The sequence below is a fragment of the Apodemus sylvaticus genome, chromosome 16 (assembly GCF_947179515.1).
Source record: "Apodemus sylvaticus chromosome 16, mApoSyl1.1, whole genome shotgun sequence".
Lineage (NCBI taxonomy): Eukaryota > Metazoa > Chordata > Mammalia > Rodentia > Muridae > Apodemus > Apodemus sylvaticus.
In genome coordinates, this window is record NC_067487.1 from 12,310,056 (window position 1) to 12,336,729 (window position 26,674).

At 42.3% G+C, this 26,674-nt stretch overlaps 1 protein-coding gene across 1 annotated transcript in view; it reads right to left on the reverse strand.

Moving 5' to 3' along the window:
• Ctnnd2 (catenin delta 2) overlaps positions 1–26,674 on the reverse strand; it is an 847,786-nt gene that overhangs the window by 127,066 nt on the left and 694,046 nt on the right. The window contains exons 13-14 of the mRNA XM_052159968.1: positions 18,252–18,369; positions 12,214–12,399 (exon numbers count right to left, since the gene is read on the reverse strand). Of these exons, the coding sequence (XP_052015928.1) occupies positions 12,214–12,399; positions 18,252–18,369 (304 nt within the window). The remainder of the gene's footprint in view (positions 1–12,213; positions 12,400–18,251; positions 18,370–26,674) is intronic.

The following is a 26,674-nucleotide window of genomic DNA, read 5'->3' on the forward strand; positions in this document are numbered from 1 at the left end:
GTTCTCTGGACTTTAACAAGTTGTACATTTCTGTAATAGTCTCCATCTTCTGAAAAAAAGACCTTCCTTCTTTGATAATAGGTGATATCTATACTGATCTTTGGGTACAAATAAGTATTTAGAGTGAAGTTAGAAATTAAACTGATTAGGCAAGAGACAGTAGGAGGCTCTCCTCCAGGGTCCATGACCTCACCAACAATAGGTAGTTGGCTGGGTTTTTAAGACCAGGTGTGAGGTTTTCCCCATTGAACATGTTGTAACTCTTATCAAACAGTTGTTGGTTACTTACAAGATATAAGTGCCATTATTGTACCCTTGCATACATCTTGCTATGCTACAAATGATTGTGGTTCAGATACTGTACAACAGGGAGGACTGCTCACTGCGTTTCTCTGTAGGCAGCTTCATAGACCCTTTAGATATCATGAGAGCCAGTCCACAGACATGAACCTTTTGGGCCAGCTCCATTGACTTCTTCAAGCCCTGGGTCCAAACTGTGTGGCATCTTCAGTGATGGGTGTGTGTTCATATCTCTATTTATAAATGGCAAATGCTGATATGTAGAAGAAGGGGGACAATCATTCACAGTTGTGATTGCAAACTGGGTCAGCCATCATGGAAATCAGGATGGAGAATTCTCATAGAGCTAAAAATAGATCATATGGTGATATGTAGTAGGACTAAATAGGTTCCATAGATTAGTAATGTACATACACTATTTCTCCCTCTATTTTCTCCTTCTAATAGTTGTTTTCTTGAACTTAGTCATCCTGCCTGGGGTAAGATGTAATCTGAAAGTAGTTGTAATTTGTATGTTCCCAAAGTGCTAAGAATGCAGAACACTTATAAAAGGTATTCTTACCCATTTTTATTTTTTTCTTTTGTGAATTCTCTGTTCAGATATGTGTTCCAATTTTTAAAATTCAGACATCTGTTCTCTTGGTTCTGCTTTTATTTGTATATTCAGGATATTAATCTCCTATCAAATGTAGAGAATTCTTTCCCACTTTCTGGCTTTCACTTCATGTGGCAGTGCGCTTTCTTTGCTGCACAGACAATTTTTAGTTTCACGATGTCCTGCTTGTTAATTTAAATTTGTTCATTTAATCTGAATTCTATTCAGAATGTCATTTCTTGTGCCTATTTCATGTATAGAACTGCCTATGTTTCCTTCTAGTGCTTTCAGATTTGTCATAAAAGTCTTTGTTATATTTGCAGTTGACTTTTATGTAGAGTGATAGATATAGGTATAAATTTTATTTTTATGTATGTGGACACCTCATCTTCTAAGCGCCATTTTGGAGAAGATGCTATCTTTTCATCAGTGAGCATTGATTTTTTTTGTGGGGGGGGGCATCCTTGTCAAATCAGATACCTGTAAGCTTATGCATTTATGTTTGGGTCTTTTCTTTTTTCTATTAATCTATAGGTGCATTTTTTTGGCATCAGTACACTGTGATTTTTATCACTTCAGCTCTGAAGTGTGTCATGGGATCTAGTCAGGTGATCCCTTCTGAAGTGTTCTTTTTGCTCAGAACTACTTTGACTATATGGAGTCTTTTGTGTTCCATATAAAGTTTAGAATTTTGTTTTAGAAAATATTTAAGTGGCAGGGTACAAAATCAATTTACAAAAGTCAGTAGCCACTTTATCTTCCAATAACAAATATGCCAAGAAAGAGATAATGAATGGAAAAACACTCCCACTCACAACAGCTTCCCAAAAATATTGGGCAATAGACTTAATGAAGGAGGGGAAAACTCTAAACTGAAAATATCTGTGTGAAGAAAGAGATAGAGGCAGTACTAGAGCAGAGACCGACCTCCCATGGTCATGGATCTGTAGAACTATATTGTGAAAATGAAAATTCTTTCACAAACAATATATAGATTCAACAGAATCCTAAATCAAACTTCCCCCTTCTCAGAAATGGAACAAAACTATCAATGCTAATCTGTTTCTGGGTAAGGATTTATAAGTAACTGTAGGATATTTGACTCTTTACAATAACGGAAATATATCATCTATCCGTTTAAATACATGATGCTTCACATTTCTACAAAAGTGGGGAACTGGATGAAGGAAGTGGCACTTAATTGGTTTCCTGTTTGTTTATTTGTTTGTTTGTTTTGTTTTGACACTAGATTTCCTGACTCCAACTCCCTGTGCATTCCAAGATGGCTTCAAATTTACAGTCACCTACTGCTTCCCTGTCTTGTGTGCTGGGATTGTAACTGCCACATGTAGCCCAGGGCTAAATCTTTTCAACAGTCTCCAAATGTTTGCCACACAGCTAAGTCATTCTTAGAACACAGGACTCAGTTTACAAAACTCGTGCAAGCTATACGTTCTCCACTCTATCTTCAAGACAGGTTACAAAAGTATTTTTAAGAGTTTGCAATATGAAGATGTTATGAAGCCAAGAGAAAGACATTATAGAGGGAAGAACTGAGACACAAGTAGACAGTGTCTAAAGAGCACCTCTTGATTATATATATATTACCTGTGCCACTGGCAAGTTAGTGAACATGCACATGGTATGCTGAAAACTATTCAGCAACAGTAGATAACAAAAGACAAGAGAAGGGGAGTGTGCAGTTAGATAAAACTTTTGCTAGGGTTTGTCTTGTGCTAGGCTGGGAAAGTTTTCATGAAATCATCCCTTTCTCTTCCTGGTTTTACTCCTCAGACTTGACGACTAGACACGTATTCTAGATTGTACAATAAATCTACTTTAATATGCTACTTTTTTGAGTAGAATAGTTGACATGCTGGCTTAGTTTTAATATAATGAACTTACATTTTATCACCATAAAAAATTAAACAAGAGACAGGCACAGTGCACATCTGTAATCCCAGAACTCTGGGAGAGAAGCCAGAGGATTCTCCTGAGTTTGGTCCAGCCTGGGTTACATGGTGAAGTTTCAGGTTAAGGGCTTCAAAGCAAGACACTGCTTTAATCTATTATTTTTCCTTAGTAAAGTGAATTAAAGTTCTAGCACCTTTGTTTCCTAAGTCCATCCTTTAAGTGTTCAAACTAATTCTTGCAGTTAAGCAGGAAACAGAGAAGAGAATGCATTTATTTATTTGAAAATTATATTTGTTATTAGTGTGTGTGTATGTGTGTGTGTTGTACATGTATAAATGCAGGTACATGCCATGGTGCACACGGAGGTCAAAGACCACATCCAGGAGTCAGTTTCCCTACACCATGGATTCTGGTGACCAAACTCGGGCTTTCTGCCTTGCATGGCAACCGCCTTCATCCATGGAGTCACCTCCCTGGTCCGGAGAATATATTTATAGCTAGAAATCCTCTGATTCACTGGAATTGAGGATTCTGCTCATGTATTTATAGTTCATAAGATCCAGGTTTAGTGTTAAGTGGGCTAGAAGCAGAGATTTTGAGGGTTGCTTGTCTGTTTGTGTAAGGTTAGCATAGTAGGCACCAACAAAATTTAATGTTAGAAAATGAGCTGGTTGCAGTTCCCTGCCATGAAGGTCTCTTGAGGACACACAACAAGCCTTGAGTGCACATGGAGGCTTATATTTTGCCGCCATGGATAGTGCCTCACCCAGGGACATGCTATTAACACGTGCCCAACTACCTTCAAATATACAAATACATGATAAATATGAGCAGAAAGAAACTCATTACATGTACTTTTAAAAATTGTCTGGAATCAGACATATATATGTTGCCATTAGACTATTAGATGATCATGCACTTTTTTTGGAAGAAGGAGGAGGAAGAGGAGGAGGAGGGGGGCTTGCTTTATATATTTTGGTTGCAGTACTTTTGTGGTGATCACGTTTGGTAGCCAGAGGGTAGGTGATGACACACAGTGGCTATTGGAAGATATGTGTGATTGTGAAGAAAATAGTCTTACTCAATGGATAGCAAGAATACATGCCAGTCTTCTAGAGCACAGTGCTATAATAGAAATTCATGAGAAATAATCATATACTTCAAAATAGCTAGTAGACATTATTCCCATCTTCCCTCCCATCAGAATCCATACCCTTACTATTCTTTATAGAAAACGAACAGTCATGTAAGGAATAATAATAAAACCAAATGAGATAAATCATAAACAGACAAATTGGGATAGAAGAAAACAGCATGGCAGGGAGGCAGGCTCGTGCGCTGGAATCCCAGGGCGGGAAGGGAAAGTGGATGGGTAAGAAATCCCAGCCAAGCCGCAGCTATGCAGTGAGTCTGAGCACACTGTGTGAAAAACGTCTATTTTCAATAAAAGGAGAAATGTATTTAAAATTGCTTTAAAAATAGCTGGCGGAGAGGACTTTGAATGTTTCCAACATAAAGAAATGACGCATGCTTTAGGAGAGGAGTGTGCGCATTGTGTTTATGTGACTATTAGCTGTCCAGATGGACTAGAGTATAATATTGTAGCCCAAAGTATGTACAATTACTGAGGGGCAGTTAAAACTATTAGCATTCTCTCTGGTTGCACTGTTGGGTTCAGAGTCTGCGGGGGAGGGGGTCCCTAATGGAGGAGTTAGGGGAAGGACTAAAGGAGCTGAAGGGGTTTGCAGCCCCATAGGAAGAACAACAATATCAACCAACCAGTACCCCCAGAGCTCCCATGGAGGGACCCATGGCTCCAGCAGCATATGCAGCAGAGGATGGCCTTGTCAAGTATCAATGGGAGGAGAGGCCCTTGGTCCTGTGAAGGCTCAATGCCCCAGTGTAGGGGAATGCCGGGTTGGGGAGGCAGGATGGTGGGTGAGTGAGCACCCTCACGGAGGCAGGGGGACATGGATGGCATAGCAGGAGGTCGGAGAGGAAGGGGGATAACATTTGAAATGTAAATAAACAAAATAACCAATAAAATTAAAAAAAAAGAAAAAATGTTTCTACTACAGTCCTCGGTTGAGGATTGAAAATAGAAGTCATTTCTCCTTAGGGATAAAAATCAGAAATCAGTAAAACCAGGTAGGTCAATCTAATTTGCAAATGGACCTTGTCAACAGGGCTCTAAGAAGATGGTTGGGGTGATTCTTCTTATTACATCGCGAAGCTTCTGCTGTCTACAGAGAGCTATGGATATCTTCAGCACTCGTTCACCTGCTTTCTGTGCCCCGTGTCTCGTCTCTCACGCCCTAAGCTGTGGACTTGCGAACAAATAAAAACCACGTAGCATGCTGCTGGAAGGACTCCCACCTAAGGAGGAATGTCACAAGGCTGGCCTCTTCTCCCCAACGTGCCATGGCCTCGCTCTAGTCTCAGTCAGTTAAGTTTATGGTCTGAAGATCTGTTTTCTTGGTGAGTTGTGTCTTAGGAACACAGAGAGCAAAAGCCAGCTGCACCAGCAGAATATATCTCTAGTTTCCAGATTTCTCTGCCAATTAGGGACAACGGCAGCTATTGTAATATGCTCAGGAAAACTCTACCAAAGGAATCCAGGTGAACTAAAGAACAGATGAGGCAGGAAATACTGCAAGGGAGTGGGTTTGCAGCAACGGGCAACAGCCTGATTCCAAGATCCCATTTTTTCCTTCCCAGATAAGTCACAGGTTGGATAATGTAGGGAGACAAAGTAAGTTAGTATGCAGCCAGAACGTTTGCTCAAGCTGAGTTTGATTTAATTGGGCTGCAGCCTGGATGAAATGTTCCCGGAAGTAACAATCAAATCCCAGATGCATTCACTGCCATTGTTCTGAGGCATGGTCTGAAGAGCACAAGATGATTTTATCTTCAGAGTGTTTTCTGACCACTCCCAGCCTTTGGGGGATGGGAGTGAGGTGGAGAGAGGGAAAATGTTGGAGATGGGGATTTAAAAAAATCCTACTTGTAAGAAACCAGAAGTGAAAGTATATTTCGTGCTATCTCTTGGGGATTTGAAAGGCAGGGGCAGCTCCGCTGTGTGAATTTCCCCAAGCACTGTGCAGAGGCCACAGCACACCGCTGAAGCTCCACAGAGCTAATGACTAGTCAGCTGTGTCCAGACACTGCCTTGTCCTTCCCCCACCTCTCTTTACAGATAACTGGGAGTGGGTGGGAGCTGCATGCTTCTGTCAAGGAGGAGACAAGATAGGAGGCTTTCTCTACAAAGTGTTAGTACAAAGGCATCCCAGGCTAGCCCTGTTGCTTCACCTCCTTATATGGTCTGCACTCCCACCCCCTCACTGGGGGAGAACACATCCCTTGGGATGAAACACATGTTCCTGGGATGACTCAGCCTTACTGGCCTCATTTGCAATCCTTTCTACAATACTATGTCCAGAACACAGGAACTGCACCACTCTTCTTAAATTCTTCTCCTGCTCCTAACTTCCCATCCTAGCCTACAGAAAGCTGAGGTCTTCCATCTGCAGAGGTTTTGTCACTGACATGTTGACATCTTTTGAAATCCTGTTGTTTCAGGTATTTGCTGATTCAGATGGTCTTGTCCAGCTGGAGGGGTATCCCTTTCAAAGGGGCAATGGACAAGGTGTGGAAGGAATTTCGGTCTTTATAACTGGTGGTGGAGGAGGAGGAGCTACCGGCATTGACTGGTAGAGCCCAGGGATGCTAACAACAAACACTGATGCATAGGACATCCCAACACAGAGAAGCATCCAGCACAAAAGGTTTTCGGTGCCTGAAAACCCTGGCCTAGTAGGCTCAGTAACAATTTTGATGGTGTGGTGTAGTGAGCAGTAAGGTATTAACTAAGCACATTGAATCAGACATGTTTCTCAGTCTGTAGACTCGCTGAATGTAGAGTCCTTTCAGGTGCTATTAGGAGTACTAGAGAGGGAGAAGAACCTCCACATGGATAGAAGCGATGGAACAACTGTGCAGCCGAGTTTCTCTGGAATGCCCAGTGTGCCCCTTCCAGGACAGAGTGTGGTGTCTTGAGTCAACAAGACCCTAGCATATGGTGGGGTGAGAACTGAGGTAGACAAGGTTGCAGCCAGCAGTGGGAGTGACAGATGGTTGGAAAGGAAGTGGTATCGAGCAGCAACATAAAATGTGGTTACTAATAAAAGGAAAACTGTCTGGGAAGGAGAAAGCAATTGTGACACTAAGACATGAACATTTAAGGACATCAATAGTTCGATGAAGGATAGAGTCACTGGTGCTTGAACTGGCTATTCCTTGTTGTCAACTTGTACCTGGAATGAACTACAAGCCAGAATTGTAGGGCACACCTGTGATCCAGATCTTGAGGCTGGAAGACACAAGTTTCTGACCTGGATCTTGGCATGGAGATCTTGAGGCACAGTGGCCAAGAAAAGCTTAGGCTCGGCCAAGGTAGCGCATGCCTTTAATCCCAGGAAACTGAGGCATGGGGATCTCTGAGTTCAAAGTCAGCCTGGGACAAAACAAGTCCCAGGTCCAGGCATAGTAGAGACACACCTTTAATCTGGGCTACACCTTCTGTGGAGGCTTATGTAAGGACACTGGAAAAAGAAAGGTTCACTCTTCTTCACTGCTTGCACTTACTTGCCAACACATCTGTTGGAACCTACATCTACAGAAGACCACTGGAACAACTGGCCTTGTGGGACTGAGCAATTACTAGATTTTTGGACTTTCCATCTATAGCTGCTCATTGTTGGGCTAGTTGGACTATAGACTGTAAGCCATTACAATAAATTCCTTTAATATATGGAGACATTCCATAAGTTCAGTGATTCTAGAGAACACTGACTAATACAGAGATTATATGTGTAAAACCAAATTTGTCTATTCAAATTATCAAGCATGAACTAATTAAGCCAAACACTGGGGGCTCAGTTAGTGTGTTCAAACATGAGAACTTAAGTTTGGAAATCCAGTACCCAATGAAAAATGGTGACATCCACTTGCAATTTCCATACTGGGGAGGCAAGGATGAAGGATGTCTGGAGCTGGCTGACTAGCTGGTCTGGCCTTATGGGTGGGTGGACTTCAGGAACAGTGAGAGACACTGTCCACAAAAATAAGGCATACAATTCAGGAACATGTGGCCTCCACATGTATGTGCAATAAACTTATATGTGAACATGTATATGTATATTTGAACAGGACATTTACATATGTCACACACATGCAAAAACAAAAATATTGGTTTGCATCTAGGTGTTTCATGGTAGAGAATAAATCTTTAAGAACTGATTAAAGAGACAGATGAGATCTAACTACACAGGCATATCAGTAAATATTTGGAAGCAACCCAAGTTTTCTACAAGTAAGGGCTTGGGTTAGCACACCATGGCCTGAGTCCAGAAGGGAACATTCAGTAGCTTTTCTGATTTCCAGTCTAAAGGGCTATTTAGGAAACAGGCCATGCTATATCAGGTGATGAGTGGCTGGCCGCAGGACAGTGGGCTTTTTCTACCTCCTCCTCCCCAGTCACAGATGGGGCAAGGCAGGCAGTGGAGGGGACACCAGAGTGCAGGCAAGAACGGGCTTCACTCCTTGCAGAGTCTATGAACAATGGGAAGACTAAAGGTTCATTATGGCTACCAGGTGTAAGTATTGCTCCACAAATTAAATTGTGACACTTCCCTCAGAGAGCTCTCCCACCAGACCTACTCAAAACTCTACTGAATCCCTCTTTACTCATTGAGGCCATGCCAAAGGTGATTCACACAGGATCCTGGCTGTTCTATAAGAGTGTTACACCTCACAGCACTCCTAAAAGCTAAGGTGCCGCAGTGAAGCACAGACCACCTGGATATCATCGGGGCATGTGCGGCTTCCGGGTGGGGCCCCAGTGGGAAGGAAATGCTTGTCTTCTTTCTCTGCTTCAACCTATGGACTATGGATGCCAAGGTCTTTTGGACCAGGACATCCTAAAGAAAAGCGCTGTGGAAGATATATAATATCTGCCCCTGACAATTGTATGGTGGTTGTCTGTACCTGTGGGGAAGATCTGCTAGAATCTTCATGACTGCACACAGCTGATAGAGTGTTATTGCACTCTTAAGGGTCAAAGATTTGGGTAGATGCAAAATGAAAAGTATCTAAAATGGTAGGTGCTCTTCCAGGAACTGTAATTGCAAATGGCCACAGACGAGGATGCTGTGTGTGCATGTGTCCTTTCTCTTGCAGTGGACTTCTATTTTACCTACATATGATTTACCCATGAGGGGAACATATACATTCATCCCTTAGTGCTTTGGGAATCAGGTCTAGGACTCATTTCATGATCAAAATCCCTCACAAACATGGTGTAGTGTTTACATATAATCTAGATCCAATGCTCTATTTACTTTCAATTATCTCTAGGTTGCTTATTGTATATAAATATTGTGAAAATTATGTGTACATAACTGTAATACTATATTATTTCAGGAATAATTGCCAGTTTGGGACAGAGACTTTATTTTAGTATTTCTTCTATAGTTGTTTGCATCTGTGGTTGGAAAATCCAGAGGTGGAGACCACTTAGATTTCTTTTCATAATCAACAGCTGCTTTGTCTGATAGGAAATATAATCACATGAATTCAAATCTCTAATGTAATATTTAAATGAGTAATAAAGTTCACAGTTTTGACTTGAGACATTGTACACTATTTAGTATCAGAGTCTAATTTTCAGGCCAATATCACACATGTGGTGGGGTACATATAGGATTCAAGAATGCCAATGTCTAGGTCAAAGTACTCATTTCGTCAAATACGATCTAAGACAACATTTACAAGGATGCTTCAACATGCATGTACTCTTCATGCATGTAAATTATAAGTTAGATACATATGTATATATGTATGTATTTGTGTGTGTGCATGTGTACACATTTGCACATCTGTGTCAGGTGTGTGTATGCAGACAAGAGGATAACTTCGGGTGTGGTTCCTAAGGCAGAGTCCATCTTTTAATCTTTCAGGCAGTGTTTTTCTAACAGGGTTTTCTAACAGGTTTTTATAACCCCTATGCAGGCTAGGGATCACATCTCCTCCCCCTTAGTGCTGGGACTGGAACCACACAGCACCATGCTCAGCTTCTTTCACACGGACTCTAGAGAGAGATCTGAGTAAGTACTTCATTGACTGAGTCATCTTCCCAGTCCACGTATTCTAAGCTCTTAACTGATGATAATGTAGAATGTGCATTAGATTGGGGTTCTTAATAATTCCAGATGTTGACTGTTTATTTATTGGCATTTTAGATGACAGAATTGACAATTTATATGACAGAGGTTATTCAGAGGAGATGAGCCCAGGACAGACGACTATGGAGTATACTATCTCACAGCTACTTGGACACAAAATCTCTTCAGGAAAGAAAAAAATAAGTCTGGACAAATCCTGGCTGTGAGTGTCTACTTAAAACAAGACATCAGCCAGACCTGGAGTCACCTGAGGCCACACAATGCAAACAGTGTCAGGTGTTGGACTCCAAGACACATATGGAAATAAGATGCATACAGACCTTCTATCCACCCTCTGTGGGGCTCACTAATATATTCAGCTCCACACATAAGAAGCAGAAGAGGAATCTAAGTAAATATAAGGATGGAGAGTAGATTAGGGACCAGAGGGCATTTTTTTTACATGGGGCTGGTTTGGAAGGGTGGAACTGAGGTTGAATTTGGTTGAGATAAAGCGTTCTCCCAGTGAAGTGGTGAAGGAATTCCATGGACAATCTCACAGATGAAACTTTTCTACAACTAAAGGAGACCTGTAAAGCACAAAAACATTATCTCTTATGTTGTTAATGAAGCAATAGATCATGCAACCAAGATGATCACAGGAGAAAATCTATGGTTTTTAAATTTCTGGGACAGAAGAGTCACGCATGTAGCCTGAGCAACTGCTTGTAACTCACCTGAACACACAGTTCACTTTTCAGCCCTTCGGAGACGATTTTCCTGGTGGCTCTTGGGACAGGGGGTTTGAGCTCTAGAGTTTCCTGTTGCTTTTTCTTGCTTTATCTCAGCAGTTATCTGTGCTGGCTTGGTGTCAGGCTCATGCTGAGTGACACCCAGGTCAGCTTGGCTTGCATCCAGTAGCAGGACAGTGTGGTGTGACCCTTCAGCTATGACCCATCAGGGCACTGTCACTGGGTCTTTGGCCACTTGCCAAGTTGAAAAACAAACCCAAAAATGGCTTCTTTGTACAAAAGAGGAAATATACTAATTTTCTCTTCTAGTTCTCCAGCTTGTTCCATGGATCTGAGATGCTAGATTGTCAGCACAAAACTGTACTGTACTGGGCTGACATGTTAGGAAGTTTTATCAAGAAAGAGACACCAGGAACTACTGGCTTCAGGTTTAGCAACAGGTACTGAGGAGAGTTAGCTGCCAAGGCCTTTTATACCAGGGGGCAACGAACACACTTGTGACATAGGTGTGACTGTCAGTTAAGGCAGGTTTGTATAGCAAACACTTAATTAAATAAAATCAAGAATATCACATACTTTCATAGTGTACCTTTTCCCGATTTATCTATATTAAGTAATATCTGAGAATTTGTCTTATAACTAAATCTGACTTGCAGTATGGTATAGGTTCCTCCATGGTTCAAAATACAAATGCCATTTTTTTTTTGAGATAGCATATGCAGCATTGGCTAGTCAGGAACTTGTTGCATAGACCAGGCTTGCCTCAAATTCAGAGATCCACTTGCCTCTGCCTCTGGAGTGCAGGGATTAATGGAGTATACTACCATGGCGACAAAAGCCAAATGTAAGGGTGGGTGAAAATGTGTATGCAATGTACAAATGCCAACGTACAGAACCACGCAGGGCTCCGGGGCTATCACTGAACCAAATGCTGTGATGTCATTGCTTTACTTCTGGTCAGTATCTGGCTCCTCTGGAGAGGGAGGTCTCCGCTGTCAACTTTCCTTTTTACCCCTTTTTTCTTGTCCTAGGCATTCTTCTACATGCATGGCAGCCTCCTACCCCAGCCCCAAAGAGTCATTTACCACTCAACACAATCAGTACCTGCTTCTACCCACACTCTAGGAACTGGCCCATCAGGGTATACCAGATGGCTTTTTCTTTACTTTGGAAGTTCCTATCCTGGCTGAACTGGAAGACATAAGGGAAATTTCTTAACTTCCACCATCTCAGCTGTGAAATCCCTGCAGGAAAATCTTGCTCACATGCTAATGATTTTACCATACACCGTAAATGCAGAACTGTCTGTCTATCTATCTATCTATCTATCTATCTATCTATCTATCTATCTATCTATCTATCTATCGATGCAGCATCAATACTGTATTGAGGAAGGGCACAATTGCATGCAGCTGTGAGTAGGTAGCATCACCTGATCCTGGGATTTCTTTTTCTTCTTCTTCTTGCCCCAGCACCCAGAACTCTCTGCCTCCTTGCCGTTGGCTTCCCCGCAGAGCAGCCCGTCCAGCTCGTCTGTGCCCATGTGCTGTCCCTGAGACGTTTCTGCTGCTAGCCGGTATGAGAGGTTCCTCAAGATGCACACACAGTTTTCAACGGTCTGCAGCATCCCCAAAAAGAAAGAGGAGAATGGGAGAATGAGTGTAAGCAGATCGGCAGACGGCTCTAGCCTGGAAAGCAGACAAGTCTCCACGGACACGCTGCTTCTCAGATTCATTTCGCTCCGCTCACAGCTGCAGTAGGAAGAATTTGGACAAGCTTGGAAGGTCCTATGATCATTTTTCACTTGAGAGACAACAACCATCAATACCTGATACGTCAATAAACGCCAGTCCTGGGTCGTTGAAGGCAGTTGTGAGAACTGGACACATTTGCAACTACAAGATCACAAGCCATTAAGAGGCTACTCCTGCCTGGAGTTTAAGGTGCCTGGGTCATTACAATCACAGACAGTGGACTTAGTTTGGCTCTGGTTGAGGAAGTTGTTGCACACCATTTACCACTGTCAGGCATCAATGGGAGGAGAGGTCCTTGGTCTTATAAAGTTTGATAAATGCCCCAGAGTAGGGGAATTGAAGGCAGGGAGGTGGGAGTGGGGTGGGTGGAGGAACACCCTCATAGAAGCAGGGGGAGGGGGGTTGGAATAGGGGGCTTCTGGAGGGGAGGAACCAGGAAAGGGAATAACATTTGAAATGTAAATAAAGAAAAAATCCAATAAAAACATTACAAAAAAGAGATATACAGTTTCAGTAATGCCAGAGACTACACAAGGGAAGCTCTGAGTATGGGACCTACAATATTTCCTCGTGTCTTTAGTAGGAGTCCTAGCTCTGTCCAATGGCTATGTGGCTTTGGACACAGTGACTAAACCTCTGTACCTCTGTTTCTTCATTGGTAAAACAGTAATGATAAAAGCACCAGCTTCACAGGGCTGTGGAGAGGATAGGATAAGGTTCTAGACAGGGCATCACTTGTCACTGTCACCAGTGTGTTATGAAGGGGATACAAAACACACACCAGATTTCAAGAGAAAGGCTCAGGAAGCTGCATCCTACAAGCCAGGGCCAACCTGAGGCTTGTTTTATTATAATGCTCTCCCAAACCCAGCATTCCGACGTGTTGATGACCACCCCCAGCTGCTATAGCATGACAAGAGTGTTGTGACAGAGCTGTGTGAGCCACAGAGACTAAAGCCGTTGTCTTTTGAAAGGGCAAATTATCTGTAGAAAGTGCTTCCCTGAAAGAAAGCTGAATTTGTGTGTGTGTGTGTGTGTGTGTGTGTGTATTTGTGTCTCTGTATGTGTCTATGTGTACGATAGCACACATGTAGATGTCAGAAGACATCATTCTGGAGAAGTTTCTGTGATCTATGGATCAAAGTCCATCTGCCAGCCTTGTGCATCAAGTATGTTTACTAGCTGAGTATTATCACAGGGCCCCCAAACTGACCTGGACTTAAGAAATGGGGCAGTGGAGAGAGAAATAACATCCTCATCTTATGAAAGGGAAAACAAAAGGAGGAAGAAAAAAGGCCCAAATTTTATTGGGAAAACCCTTGTGCCTCAGCCATGTTTCAGAAAGTCCCTATGTGGCCGCTGAAGGCAGGACAGACAATAGTTTCATATTGCAGAGCGTATGGGTAAGCCAACCTGTGGGCAGCACACTGCTGACAGCTATTCCCCTCTGGTCTGGGGTCAGCGCTAGAGCAGGCAAAGGCCAAGGGGATCAGACCCAGGCCTGCTTCCCTTATGGGCTGGAAGCCCATGGTAAAGGGCAGACCATGGTCTTTACCTGATTAGGGGTGTCGGCGTGACTATCAGGAGAAGCGGTTCTCTGGACACACTTTGGAGCCAACGCCATCCTTGGCTATTTTCTGTCAGCTTGCCAAGGTTTCATGGTTGCTAATCCCACAGGCTTTGAGCCAACTTGATTTTCAGTTTCAAGCATCCTTTCCGCATCAGGAAAGGAAGCTGGCACAAAAGCAGGTAAGCACAAGAAGACTCGTGAAAGACAGACGCGTCTCTCCTCGAAGGGAAAATGTTATGGCACAAGTCAGGACGATTTTCAAATCATCTCCAACTGATTTCTCTTCCCTCAAGGACTTAGGAGAATATGCTCCATTCTCAACTTGTTTATCTCCCCCGGGGTTTCGCTATTCCTCTATGAGGACGAGGAGACTGAATCTGCAGTTTTCAAGAAGTGCTTTCTATAATTACTCTGCATCTAGGGAGGTGATGAGGGGAGAAGTGGGGGAGAGAGACAAAGAGGGCGCTGGGGAGGGTGGGAGGAGAGGGCTCAGAGAGGGAACCTTTGCCTCTCCTAAGGCTTCCTGGCATTGGATTGTCTGGCTGGTGTTAGGCAGTTAGTTCCCAGCTGCAGAGCTTTCCTCTAAAGGGAAGGTGGAAGAGAAGAGAAGGAAGACCAGAAACACCGGCAGAAGGCATGTGGCGTCTGGTGGCTATGCGTGTGACATCCATTACTGTCAACAGTGCTTTTTAGTGCTCCTCTTGGTCACCAGGGTCATTTTGACTCCTTATTTTCTATTAGAACCGGCTAATTTGGAAGTCATCTGTGGAGTGCTCGGCCATATGTTACCCACTCCATAAACTGTCCCAATTACAGGAGCAGAGCCACGGGCTTGCATGGAATCCGGGCTCTTGTTCATTAACTCCCCTGGCCTTAAAGAGAATGTGCTCTCGTGTTTCCCTCTCCAGCTTGTCACGGTGAAAGCTCAGGAGCAGCCAAGCAGAGGGCTAAGTGGGAAATTGCGGTGCAATAATAATACGTTAAGTTAAAAGTCAACAGCCCAATCCGGCCAGCAAAGCTCGGTGGACTAATTCATCACAGTGGATGGGGTCCTTCAACACTCCGGCCATGTGGTGATGACAGTCCGTCCTGACACAAGTTGAGGGCACTGGGGCACAGCGTCCTAGTGAGCAGGGGATGGAGAGGGCACTGGACCCTGTTCTGATGCCCAGCTCGGCACACTCCCCACGCATGAGGGACACGCCGGACCTTCTCAGTCCAAGTTGGAGAAACCCTCCGTTTCAACTTTCTCTTTTGGGAAATACAACATGCATATTAAAACAGATCATCATCTCCTAGCTATCCCAGAAGTATTAGGAGTCTGACCAGTCCAATAGTCAGACAGTGATGCTTACGCCACAGAGCATGCTGGTACCTAAGCCACATGTCTTCAGAGACGGGAGCAAGGGAGCTGGGCGGGGCTGTGAGGCAGAAGCTTTTATTTTTATTCACCTGCAAGGCACAGATAGTGGGAAAGCTGCTTTGTGTCCATCAGACCAACAGGCTTAGCATCTCCACACCTCAGCCGTTTGCTGAGTGAATATTGAAAGGCTCCACATTGCCGTGACAGGGAGCTATTTACATGAGCTCTTTCGTAACTCATGTGCCTATCATACTAACAGGCCCCTGAAGACACTCAAGAATTCTCTACTGACCACAATGTTAGCGATTTAATTTTCCTGTCGATGGTATTAATAGGTCTCCTACGATCATCAAAGGGCCTTTACAGAAGAGGGATGCTTAAGAGTTTACTGATTGCATTACATCCCATGTTTGAAATTAGTAGTATGTGGTCCATGACTGGCCACAGACCTCGAGAGCATGTGGGATGGGAGAAAAAGTGGTGTTCACAACTGGACTAAGCCAGTGTTCACAGGGTCATAGTCTCAAATGATACCCTGAACCCACATCTTCAGGGGGACAGGCTCAGACACCAGTACAATGTTTTAAATTTTTTGGTAACTGTTATGTACAGTCAAGATTAAGAAGGGCTAGGCTCATTCACCCATAAAGGTGATCAATGGGTAAGCCTAGTGCATTGTTATTTACAATTTACTGTTATTTTACATGATTTCACATGATTGTTTTGCTTGCTGGTAAGCATGTGTGCCATGTGTGTGTCTGGAGTGGACAGATGCCAGAAGGGGCATTGGATCCCTTGGAAGTAGAGTGATAGACAGTTACGAGCCGTGATGTGAGATCTGTAAACTGAACTGAGGTCCTCTGCAAGAACAGTAAGTGCTTTTAACTGCAGAGTCACTTCTCCAGCCCCTAAATTACTGTTTCTTTATTGCTCTATTGTGTGTGTGTGTGTGTGTGTGTGTGTGTGTGTGTGTGTGTGTGAGAGAGAGAGAGAGAGAGAGAGAGAGACTGGGTTTTATATATCCCAGGCTCATAGTGAATTCAATATGGCTTAGGATGGCCTTGGACTTCTGATCTTATAGCCTTCACTTCCCAATTGCTAGAATTCCAGTCGTGTGCCACCATATCCAGTGTATGAGGTGCGGAGGCTTGAACACAGGGCATCTCTGAGGACCATAGGCAAGCACCATGAAGACTGAACACCATTCATTTGTCTTCCATATCTGACTTTAGAGCGGCGTTACCTTATGCATGCTTCCTAAGTAGTCTATTTCAAAGCTCCGTCTCTTCAGGCTGGATTTTAAGCCACAATACCATCAGATCATGATTCACTCATAAAGGGATAAACACTTGGGGCCAAGGTTGGGTATTTAGATTCGAAGGGTGGCGATGGAGTCCCAGCGGAGGTAATAAGGTCCCAGCAAGTGTCTTCACCCGTTGATGAGGAGTAAGTACTCAAAACAACAGGATCAAGGAAGTGCTCATGGCCACACCACCCAAGAGCCTCCCAGGACATATTCCATGCCTGGAGACACTGTTGTTGGTCCTGTGGATTCCTGAGGAGAATATGTCTGCATAGCTTGGCTATGGTCCTCACGGGATGCCCTGTGTTCAAGCCCCAGCACCTCATATACCAGATATGGTAGCACACGCCTGGAATTCCAGCAGTTGGGAAGTGAAGGCTATAAGATCAGAAGTCCAAGGCCATCCTAAGCCATATTGAATTCACTATGAGCCTGGGATATACTGACTGACTAAAACGTCAATGACTGCAGACTGTTTGGAGTGTCACAGATCCAGAGACTGTACAATTTATTATGGGTGATACTAAACATATTAAATAAGCATTCTTTATCTTCTTGGCCCCTTGTATCATCAGACCTAACATCTCCTACTAGCCAGACCTTTTGGATTTGGAATGTATTAACAGAACTCTAGTTTTCTACTCATCAAAGGGCTAAGAGTGATGTCAAAGAGCACTCAGGACCTACAGTAAAGTTTTCCTGTTTACTGTAAAGCACCTCCTCTGATTTTCCTACCACTGTATCTTTAAAATCCTGTTTTATAATTTTCTGTATTTTATTACATTAAAATTCCCATAAAACGCCTTCTGGCCAACCTCTTAAAGAAAACTGAGTCCTTTCTCATCCAGTGAGAATGTGGGTAACACGAACTAGACCTTTTTCCCTCTTCTTTTTTGGAGGGAGGGGTAAGTTGCAAGGGTGGAAGGGTAGACCTTGGAGTACTGGATTATAATTATGACTTATGATGTGAAATTTCCAAATAATTGATAAAAGAAGAACAACTCCATGAAACTAATTCCATGTTGAAAATTGGAATTTGGAGTAACCTAACTCCATGATCACAGACCATGGCCACTCAAATCGGGCTCCATGGTAAACTCTCTCTCTCATCTCCTTTGAGTTGAGAGCTGTGGTAGGTGGGTGCAGGGAAGGCTACTGGCATGGAGAGAGCCAGGGAGTGTGCTCAGCAAGCCCATTCCACACACTCACACCACAGACTTACTCTGATCTAAATATTTATAACTCATCCTGGTTTGAGTTCCTTATACCAGTCTGAGTTTTCACTTACTGCCAGTGGAAAATTCAAGTTCTATTCTCAGCTACAATGAGCACAGCTTTATACAATATTGGAGTTTGTCAGGATAGAGCTCAGAATACAAGCATGAAACACTGTGGTTGCTTCCCATGGCTGCTAGCCCCTGTTTAAACTCTGGGGTTCATTTAAACTCTAAGAAGCGGAAGCTATGCAAACGCCACTAACCTTGCTATCGATCTCACTGCTCCCCAGTGCAGACTGAATCACGTACAGCAAGGCGTCCGTGAGCCCATCACACTCCCGCATCCTCCGGCGGGCCTCCTCTCCAGCTGAACTTACATTCCTGAAAGGCAAGTGAACATGTCAGGGATCTTCACCGTGGCCTCCAAGAGAATACCTTTCACGAGGAAGCAATCTTCAATGACAGTGTAGCTTTAATGAGAAAATGGTGAATGCAACAAAACATATCTTGGAGCTAAGTCATAAACATCTATTGCGAATAGAGAATGCAGAATTCCCAACATGGCAAGAGTTCTGGAACTCTTGAAGATGAAAGACTTCTAGAAATTCCAGAAATTTGTCTCATTTACAATTGCAAAGGTGATCAGAAGCTTTTAAAACATTCTTCTGTAGGAAGTCTCAAGTATATTCACAGACAGCTTCCAGCTTACTAAATATTTTAGAGATTTTTTTTTGTCTTAAACATATACCTTCCATGGCCATGCTGGAAGTATATTTGTAGTTACTCATTTTAGGGATATCATGTTTCTGTGTGATTGGGATGTCTCTGACATAGCCCACAGGAAGGAGATGCCCCACACTCTTCCCATGTTGCACATCTTGAGCTAAAGGCAACAGAAGGAGCCTGTAGTAATACCTCACATGATTACGGCACAGATGGACATTTCTCTAGCTCTACAAGAGACACGCGATGTCCTAGTAGGTGGGGAACCTCTGCCATGCTGTTAGAATCCTTGAAGCAGTTTAGTCTTTCTGTCACTTAATGTTCTTCTCACTATGTTTGAGATGCACCTCCCAGTAGAGATTTCTTGCAATGACTATTGACAACATAGAAAGAATACTGGAAGATGTGTGAATTCCTGGAAGGTAAGACAATATTGGAAGAATTGGAGAGCACAAGAAGGATGAGGAGAAGAGACTGAGATACTGCAATGGCGCCCAACTTTGGGAATCCTCATATTGACCTGAAAGGCAGCTAGAATGCAGCGATGAATTCCATTCTGGAGTCTGACCCTGGACCCTTGGATGGAGGTGGGTAAAACGTACCTCCTGGATAACAGAGAGTGAGGTCCCTGGACAGACTTGAAGCTCTCTGCCCTTTGCTGGGAGCTGAGGAAGCAAACCACAAGAATCTGCACATTTGGACTGATTATAGGACTTCACACCACCTTACCTTGCATAGTGCTTTCTCATGTGACTGTCGATTTCTTTTGCTGGCCCTGATCTCTTCTAAAAATAAAGCGGCTAACACCCTCACCACCCAGAGAGTTGCTCCAAGGTGTTAGTCAGTGTAGGGGATGATGTACAACACAGGTCAGGGGAAGAAGGACAACGGGCTTCGGGCCAATGGGGGCATCTGGGTGACTGGTTTTGAGGAGATTTTATGTTAAAAGGATACTGATCCTACTATTTACTTTGGTATCGAAATGTTTTCTAGGGAGGGCTAAAATAGTATTTTAACATAACACAATGAAAGGTTATTCAATTTGAACAGGATATTTTTACTGATCTAAAAATATAAATAGAAGATTATAGTTTTTAGAAAAGGCAACTAGGTAAATATTAAAAACATTTTAATAGGATTTCTTATAAACTTCAACCTTTGTCTCTGAGAAGATATCTGGTAGGGAAGGAGGAGAAGGAGGAGGAAGAGAAGCTAGCCTCTGCTAGGAAAAATGTGTGTGATGCTGGTGATGTTATTCAAAGTACAAAGGACATTATAAAATAATATTCTAGATCATGCCACCTAGAAAGGGTTTCCACCAGGTTTGAAGACACATTCTTCCTAACCTTCAGAAAGCTTGTCAAAAATTCCAGATAGTTTTTCACGGCAAGAAGAGTGTTGGATAGCAATATATGTGTGACTTATTCTTGGTGGTAGTGGGGGGGTTTTCAAATAATTATAGATCCAGACTCTGGATGTAATGGCCACGTACAGCCCAGTGTCTGTACCCTTTCTCCACAGAGAAACGCAGCCAGTTCTCAGTGTAAGCTCATGATGTGAGAAAGCTGCCTCCTTTTACTAGAGTTTATGATGATCAGGCTCGTTTCACCAGTTCTCAACAAATATTTAGGATCAGCCAATGAGAAGTAAGAGGAATGAACAACTTCATGAACATTAAATGTTGCCAATAGTAATTACAACATTTTTCTGTACCCTAGTTTTTATTTGATTCCAAATAAGCCTTCTCCAAAATTTACACACACACACACACACACACACACACACACACACACACACACACACAGGTTCCTATTTTGAAATGTGCAAGGTACTAAGAAATTAGAAAGAGTAGTCAGCTTGGTGGCACATGTGTTGACTAGTACTCAAGAGTTAGAGGTAGGCAGAGTTCTGTGAATTCAAGACTAGCCAATGCCTAAAATAGAGTCTCTAAGACCATTTGCACTTAAATCATTTTCTGCCTATCATGGGGGAAGCAATATCTAAATCTGTTTAGAAATTGTGCAACAAAATTATTGTAAAACACAGCATCAAAAATTCTTGAAGTTTCTTTGTAAAAAAAAAAAAAACTCAAATATATATACAATATCTAGCCCCTGGAAAGAACATGTATAACCCTGATTGCATTGTGTTGTGGGCATGTATTAGGGTTGTCCCTGCATGGAGGTTCAGAGAGGAGATTGTGGGAATCTGTGAAGGTGAAGCCTGGATTGCCTTGGAGTCTCCAAGAAGCTGGAGAACGACGGGATCTGTTCATTCCTCTTACTATCCAGAACCACGGGATAGCTGCTGAGGAAAGCCACTATCAGGGACTGGAAATAGGCCAAAAGGGAAAGGGTGTTGCAGTCAACAAACCTGAAAGGAGTTGGAGATCTGAAAAGTGCTTTGATATCAGACATGGAGATACAGTTTGGAATTGGCCCAGCTGGTTTTCAGTCTTGTTTAGTCCAGTATTTTCTTACTATGTTCCATTTCCTCCAATTTGGAATAGTATGAATATATGCTGGAAGTATGTGATCTGTGCTATGATTTTGATTTTGCAGGAAATTATGGTTAAGAAATTGTAGGAATCTCAGAAGAGACTTTTAACTTTGGACTTTTAGATAGGAGTGAGACTGTTACAGGCTATGGGGACTTTTGAAGTTGGACTGAATGCATTTCTGCATGATGTTGTGGCTATAAGCCTACAGGGACCAGGGAGTGGACTGTGGTGGTCCTAATAGGTTTGGACCCCATAGATTCACGTGTTTGAATGCTTGGCTATAGGGGGTGGCACTAACAGGAGGTGTGGCCTTGTTGGAGTAGGTATGGGCAAGATTTGAGGTCTTTTTATAAGCTCCATTCTAGTTGGTGAGTCACAGTCACATTCTGCTGCCTGTGGATCAAGACGTAGAATTCTCAGCTCCTCCAGCACCATGTCTGCCTGCATACTGCCATGCCTCTGCCACAATGATAATAAACTAAACTTCTGAAACTATAAGTCAGCTCCAATGAAATGTTTTCCTTTTTAAGAGTTGCTGTGGTCATGGTGCCTCCTCACAGCAATAAAATCCAAACTAAGACATATAAATAACATGTCAAAAAAAAAACAAAGCAACAACATTAAAAGTTTTATGGAAAAATTACTAGCTGAGGTAGAAATGCATAACTTTGATTGGCTCCCTTAAAAGTACGCATGATATGCCAAGCCTTGAAAGTAATGCTAACCAAGATCACTGCACCTAGCAATGGTGTCTTTTGACATTGATTAAAAAATTAACATTTCAAGACAAGCACAAATTCAGACAATTCATGCTAAATAAATCAGTTTTGCAGAAAAATGTCTTAAAAGAACAATATACAGGGAGTAGGCAGGGAGACATTCTCATTCAGGAGAACACTGGAAGCAATATATTACAAGAGAGAAACAAATAAACAGAGACAAGTTGGGAAGGAATCAATTACGTCCAATACACCAAACTAGTAAACTTCTAACATTAACCGGTGAAGAGGAAGAGAAATGCCAATAATCCAGTCAACCTATACATCAGCTAGCAAAATCACAGTAAATAACAAACTCCTCTCAGTAACAGTGTTAAATCCAAGCAGTCTCAAGTCACCAAGCAATACAAGGCTAACTGACAGGATTAGAAGGCAATATACAACTGTCTGCTGTCTACAAGAAACACATATTGTAAAGCCATCCAGAACATGAAAGTCAATGGATGAAAAGCACATGCCAGACAAAGAGAAGCTGCAAATAAACTGTTACAACATTTTTGTAAATCTCATAAAATAGATGTCAAAACATAACTAGTCAGAAAAAGATGAAGAGGGCCATTATAGTTTAATAAAGAGAACAATTCATTGAGAAGATATTACACTGTAAATATTTATGCACTAAATCTTGGAACTTCCAGTTTCTTTTTTTTTCTTTTTCTTTTTTACCTTTGTGTTTTAATTATGTTTCTTTATTTTATTTATTTTCTATATTCTTTGTTTACATTCTAAAAGCTTTCCCCTTTCCCAATCCCCCCCCCATATGTCCCATAAGTCCTCTTCTCTCCATCCATTCTCCTATCTTTCCCCCTCCCTTTTCTCTGTCCTGGTACTCCCCTACAATGCTGGATCAAGCCTTTCCAGGATTAGGGCCCTCTTCTTCCTTCTTCTTGGGAATCATTTGATATGCTAATTGTATATTCAGTATTCAGAGCTTCAGGGCTAATTAATATTCACTTATCAATGATTGCATTCCATGTGTATTCTTTTGTGATTGCATTACCTCGTTTAGGATGATATATTCCAGTTCTATCCATTTGCCTAAAAAAATCATGAATTTATTGTTTTTAATTGCTGAATAGTACTCCATTGTGTATATATACCACATCTTCTGTATCCATTCCTCCATTTAGGGATATCTGGGTTCTTTCCAGCTTCTGGCTATTATAAATAAGGCTGCTATGAATATAGTGGAGCACGTGTCCTTATTGCATGCTGGGGAATCCTCTGGGTATATGCCCAGGAGAGGTATAGCAGGGTCCTCTGGAAGTGTCATGCTCAGTTTTCTTAGGAACTACCAGACTGATTTCCATAGTGCTTGTACCATCTTACAATCCCACCAGCAATAGCTTATGCTCTAAGATCAAGAATTGACAAATGGGATCTCATAAAATAATAAAATAACAAAGTTTCTGTAAGGCAAAGGACACCATCAAAAGTACAAAACAGAAACCAACAAATTGGGAAAAGATCTTCACCAACCCTACATCCAATAGAGGGCTAATATCCAATATATAAAAAGAACTCAAGAAGTTAGACCCCTGGGAACCAAATAACCCTATTAAAAATGGGGTACAGACCTAAACAAAGAATTTTCACCTGAAAAAATATGGATGGCCGAGAAGCACCTTAAGACATGCTTAACATCATTAGTCACCAGGGAAATGCAAATCAAAACAACTTGAGATTTCACCTCACACCAGTCAGAATGGCTAAGGTTAAAAATTCAGGAGACAGCAGATGTTGGTGAGGATGTGGAACTTCCAGTTTCATAAAACAAACACCAAAGGTATAAAAATATCAAATGGTTTCTGATAAAATGATACTCAGAGACTTCACTATCTTACTCCCATATTTAGAAGGTTTTCTAAACTAAGAAAGTCAGAGATAAACGTGCCACAGATCAACTGTATATCTGTAGACTATGACATCCAGTGGGCAGGGGATGCACTTTCTTTTCATCAGTATGCTGCTTTCTAGAAATCTGGGCATATACATCTTAGGCCACAAGGCAGGCCTTTTTAAAAACAGTATGTGTTTATTTATTCACTTTACATTCCAATCACAGCCTCTTCCCTCCTCTCTTCCCAGTCCTACCCTCACATATTGTCCCCCCCCCATTCAGATTATTAGGGAATACTTTTAAAAATTATATTTGAAAATATAGAAGAAAAAGAGACACATTTCTAAACTTATACAAAATACCACAATTAAAACTAGGATGTAACACACCCATAAGAAGCAGTAAGTTTGAAACAGTAATTAGAAATTTCCCTACAAAGAAAAATCCAAGATGAGGCTGATGAATTCTAGTGAAATTTGTAAGACCTAACAGTGCTATATGTCTTACACTGTTCCACAAAATACAAAGGGAAGGAACACTACCAAAAGCATTCAGTAAAGCCTGTATTGCCATGATACTCCACCTTGATAAAGATGTAAAACAAAAGCAAAAAAGGAAGTAAAGAAAGAGGGGAAGAAGAAAGGAGAGAGGGAGAGTATCTTAGGGTTTTACTGCTGTGAACAGATACCATGACCAAGGCAACTCTTACAAGCACAACATTTAATTGGGGCTGGCTTACAGGTTATGAGGTTCAGTACACTATCATCAAGGCAGAAACATGGAAGCATCCAGGCTTGCGTGGTACAGCTGGAGCTGAGAGTGGTACATCTTCATCTGAAGACTGCTAGCAGAATCCTGACTTCCAGACAGCTAGGATGAGGGTCTTAAAGCACACCCGACAGTGACACACCTATGCCAACAAGGCCACACATACCTTAACAGGGCCATACTTTCTAATAGTGTCACTCCCAGGACCAAGCATAAACAAAGCATCACAGAGAGGAAGGCAGAAAGAAAGGAGCAGGGAGGAGAGAGGAGGGAAAAAAGGAGGTGGGGTAGAAGGGAAACGGCAGATCAATTTCCCTGATGAGCACAGATATAAATTTTCATAGCAAAATATTTTCAAACTCAATTCAAGAAGACATTGTGACCAAATTGGTTTTATCTCAGGGATGAAGAGCTGGTTCAACATACCATACATTTAATAAATAAAAAAATATACATAATAGATTTTTATTCAGCCTTTAAATCATGGTGAAATTATGAAATTTTTAGGAAACAGGGGTCACCTTGGAAATCATTATGCTAATTAATGTAACTCAGTCTCAGAAAGACAAATAATGCATATTCTCTCTCAGTGTAGATCTTTGCTTCCAATATCAAATATTTGTGTGTGTGTGTATGTGTGTGTGTGTGTGTGTGTGTGTGTGTGTGCATGCACTCATGCATATCTCTGTGTCAGTGTAAGTGTGGGGTGTAGTTTATGAAACTAAGCAAGGAAAAAGCGGTTGTAAGGAAGCACACACACGCTTCCTTATGTGTTTATAACACACATGGCATGATAGCACAAAGGAGGCTCCCAGAGACGCAAAGACAACCGGAGGGACAGATTTGGGATAACGTGAGAGGAGGCTCAGCCAAAAACTTATGTATGAAAATTCCGTAACAAAAGCTGTTACTTTGTGTGCTAATTAAAAATGATCAAAGTTTTTTTTTTAAAGCATTATCTGAAATACCAGCCAGACATAACAAGCAATATTAACTACGTTGGGCTTAGCCACACTTCTGTGTATTTCACTGGGGAGCCGAATTGGCTTAAAGCTTCTGACTGCTTTCTCTGCCTCTCTCTTTCCTCAGCTGAGTACAAATGGTACCTCATCAAGAGCCCGGCCAGAACTGCTTCCTGAGAATCGAGTTTCCTTAATTTTTAAAGGATTAGCATAGTCTAGCTGTTTGGATTACTGTGCTGCCTGATGGTCTTCCCCTGAGGAAGGCAATTTCTTTATAAATCAAGACGACAAGGGCTTGGTAATTGCTTTGTGGAACTGCAGGGATATAATGCTTCAGTGGCCCAGGACCAGCTACCTATTGCGGCCTAGAGAACCCTGCTGCCACTCTGTCCTCAGAGCTGTCACTGCCACACGAGCTCTCCCACGGCCCCCAGGTCTCCTCATAAACGAAAAGCATCAGGGGGAGATGGATGGGCTCCTCTTTTGCTGATGATTAAACACTGTCCTTTTAAAGGCTGCCTGGCTATGTGCCTTCTGCAGTCAGCCATGCATCAGGGAACATTGTTCCAGAGAAGCCCAAAGCACAACCAGAGTTACCTGCATTGGAAGACACCCTTTCGCTCTCAAGTATTACCTGGGGCTTTAGCTACATGATTCCAATTAGACTAGATGGTTGCCGCAGAGCTAACTGCCCCGTGAAATGTCTGCTAAAAGTTTTCCATGGGGCTAAATTACAGGGAAAATCATAGGGATAAGATCATGAAAGCTGCGTGGCTAAAACCATTAGCTGGGTGGCTGATGGCACCTGTGGTCCTGTGTTGTTCCCCAAACACGCCCACACTGTTCCCGGTTCTGTCCTATCTGGCTCTACTAAGGACACAGGTTGTATTCGCTGGCATTTGATCTTTTGGTGACCACTGCTAGACTATGGAGTCTTTCCATGTACTTCAACTTCCAGTCAGTGCCCGCCTACTTTGATTACACTAATTTACAAAGAGTTTTACTTATATGTTTGGAATGGGCTTGGAAGCCAGGGTATATATATTACACGAGGAAGCCACTATAGTGTTAACTATAGCTCTGACGACTCTGCCTTTCTGTAGCACACACACCA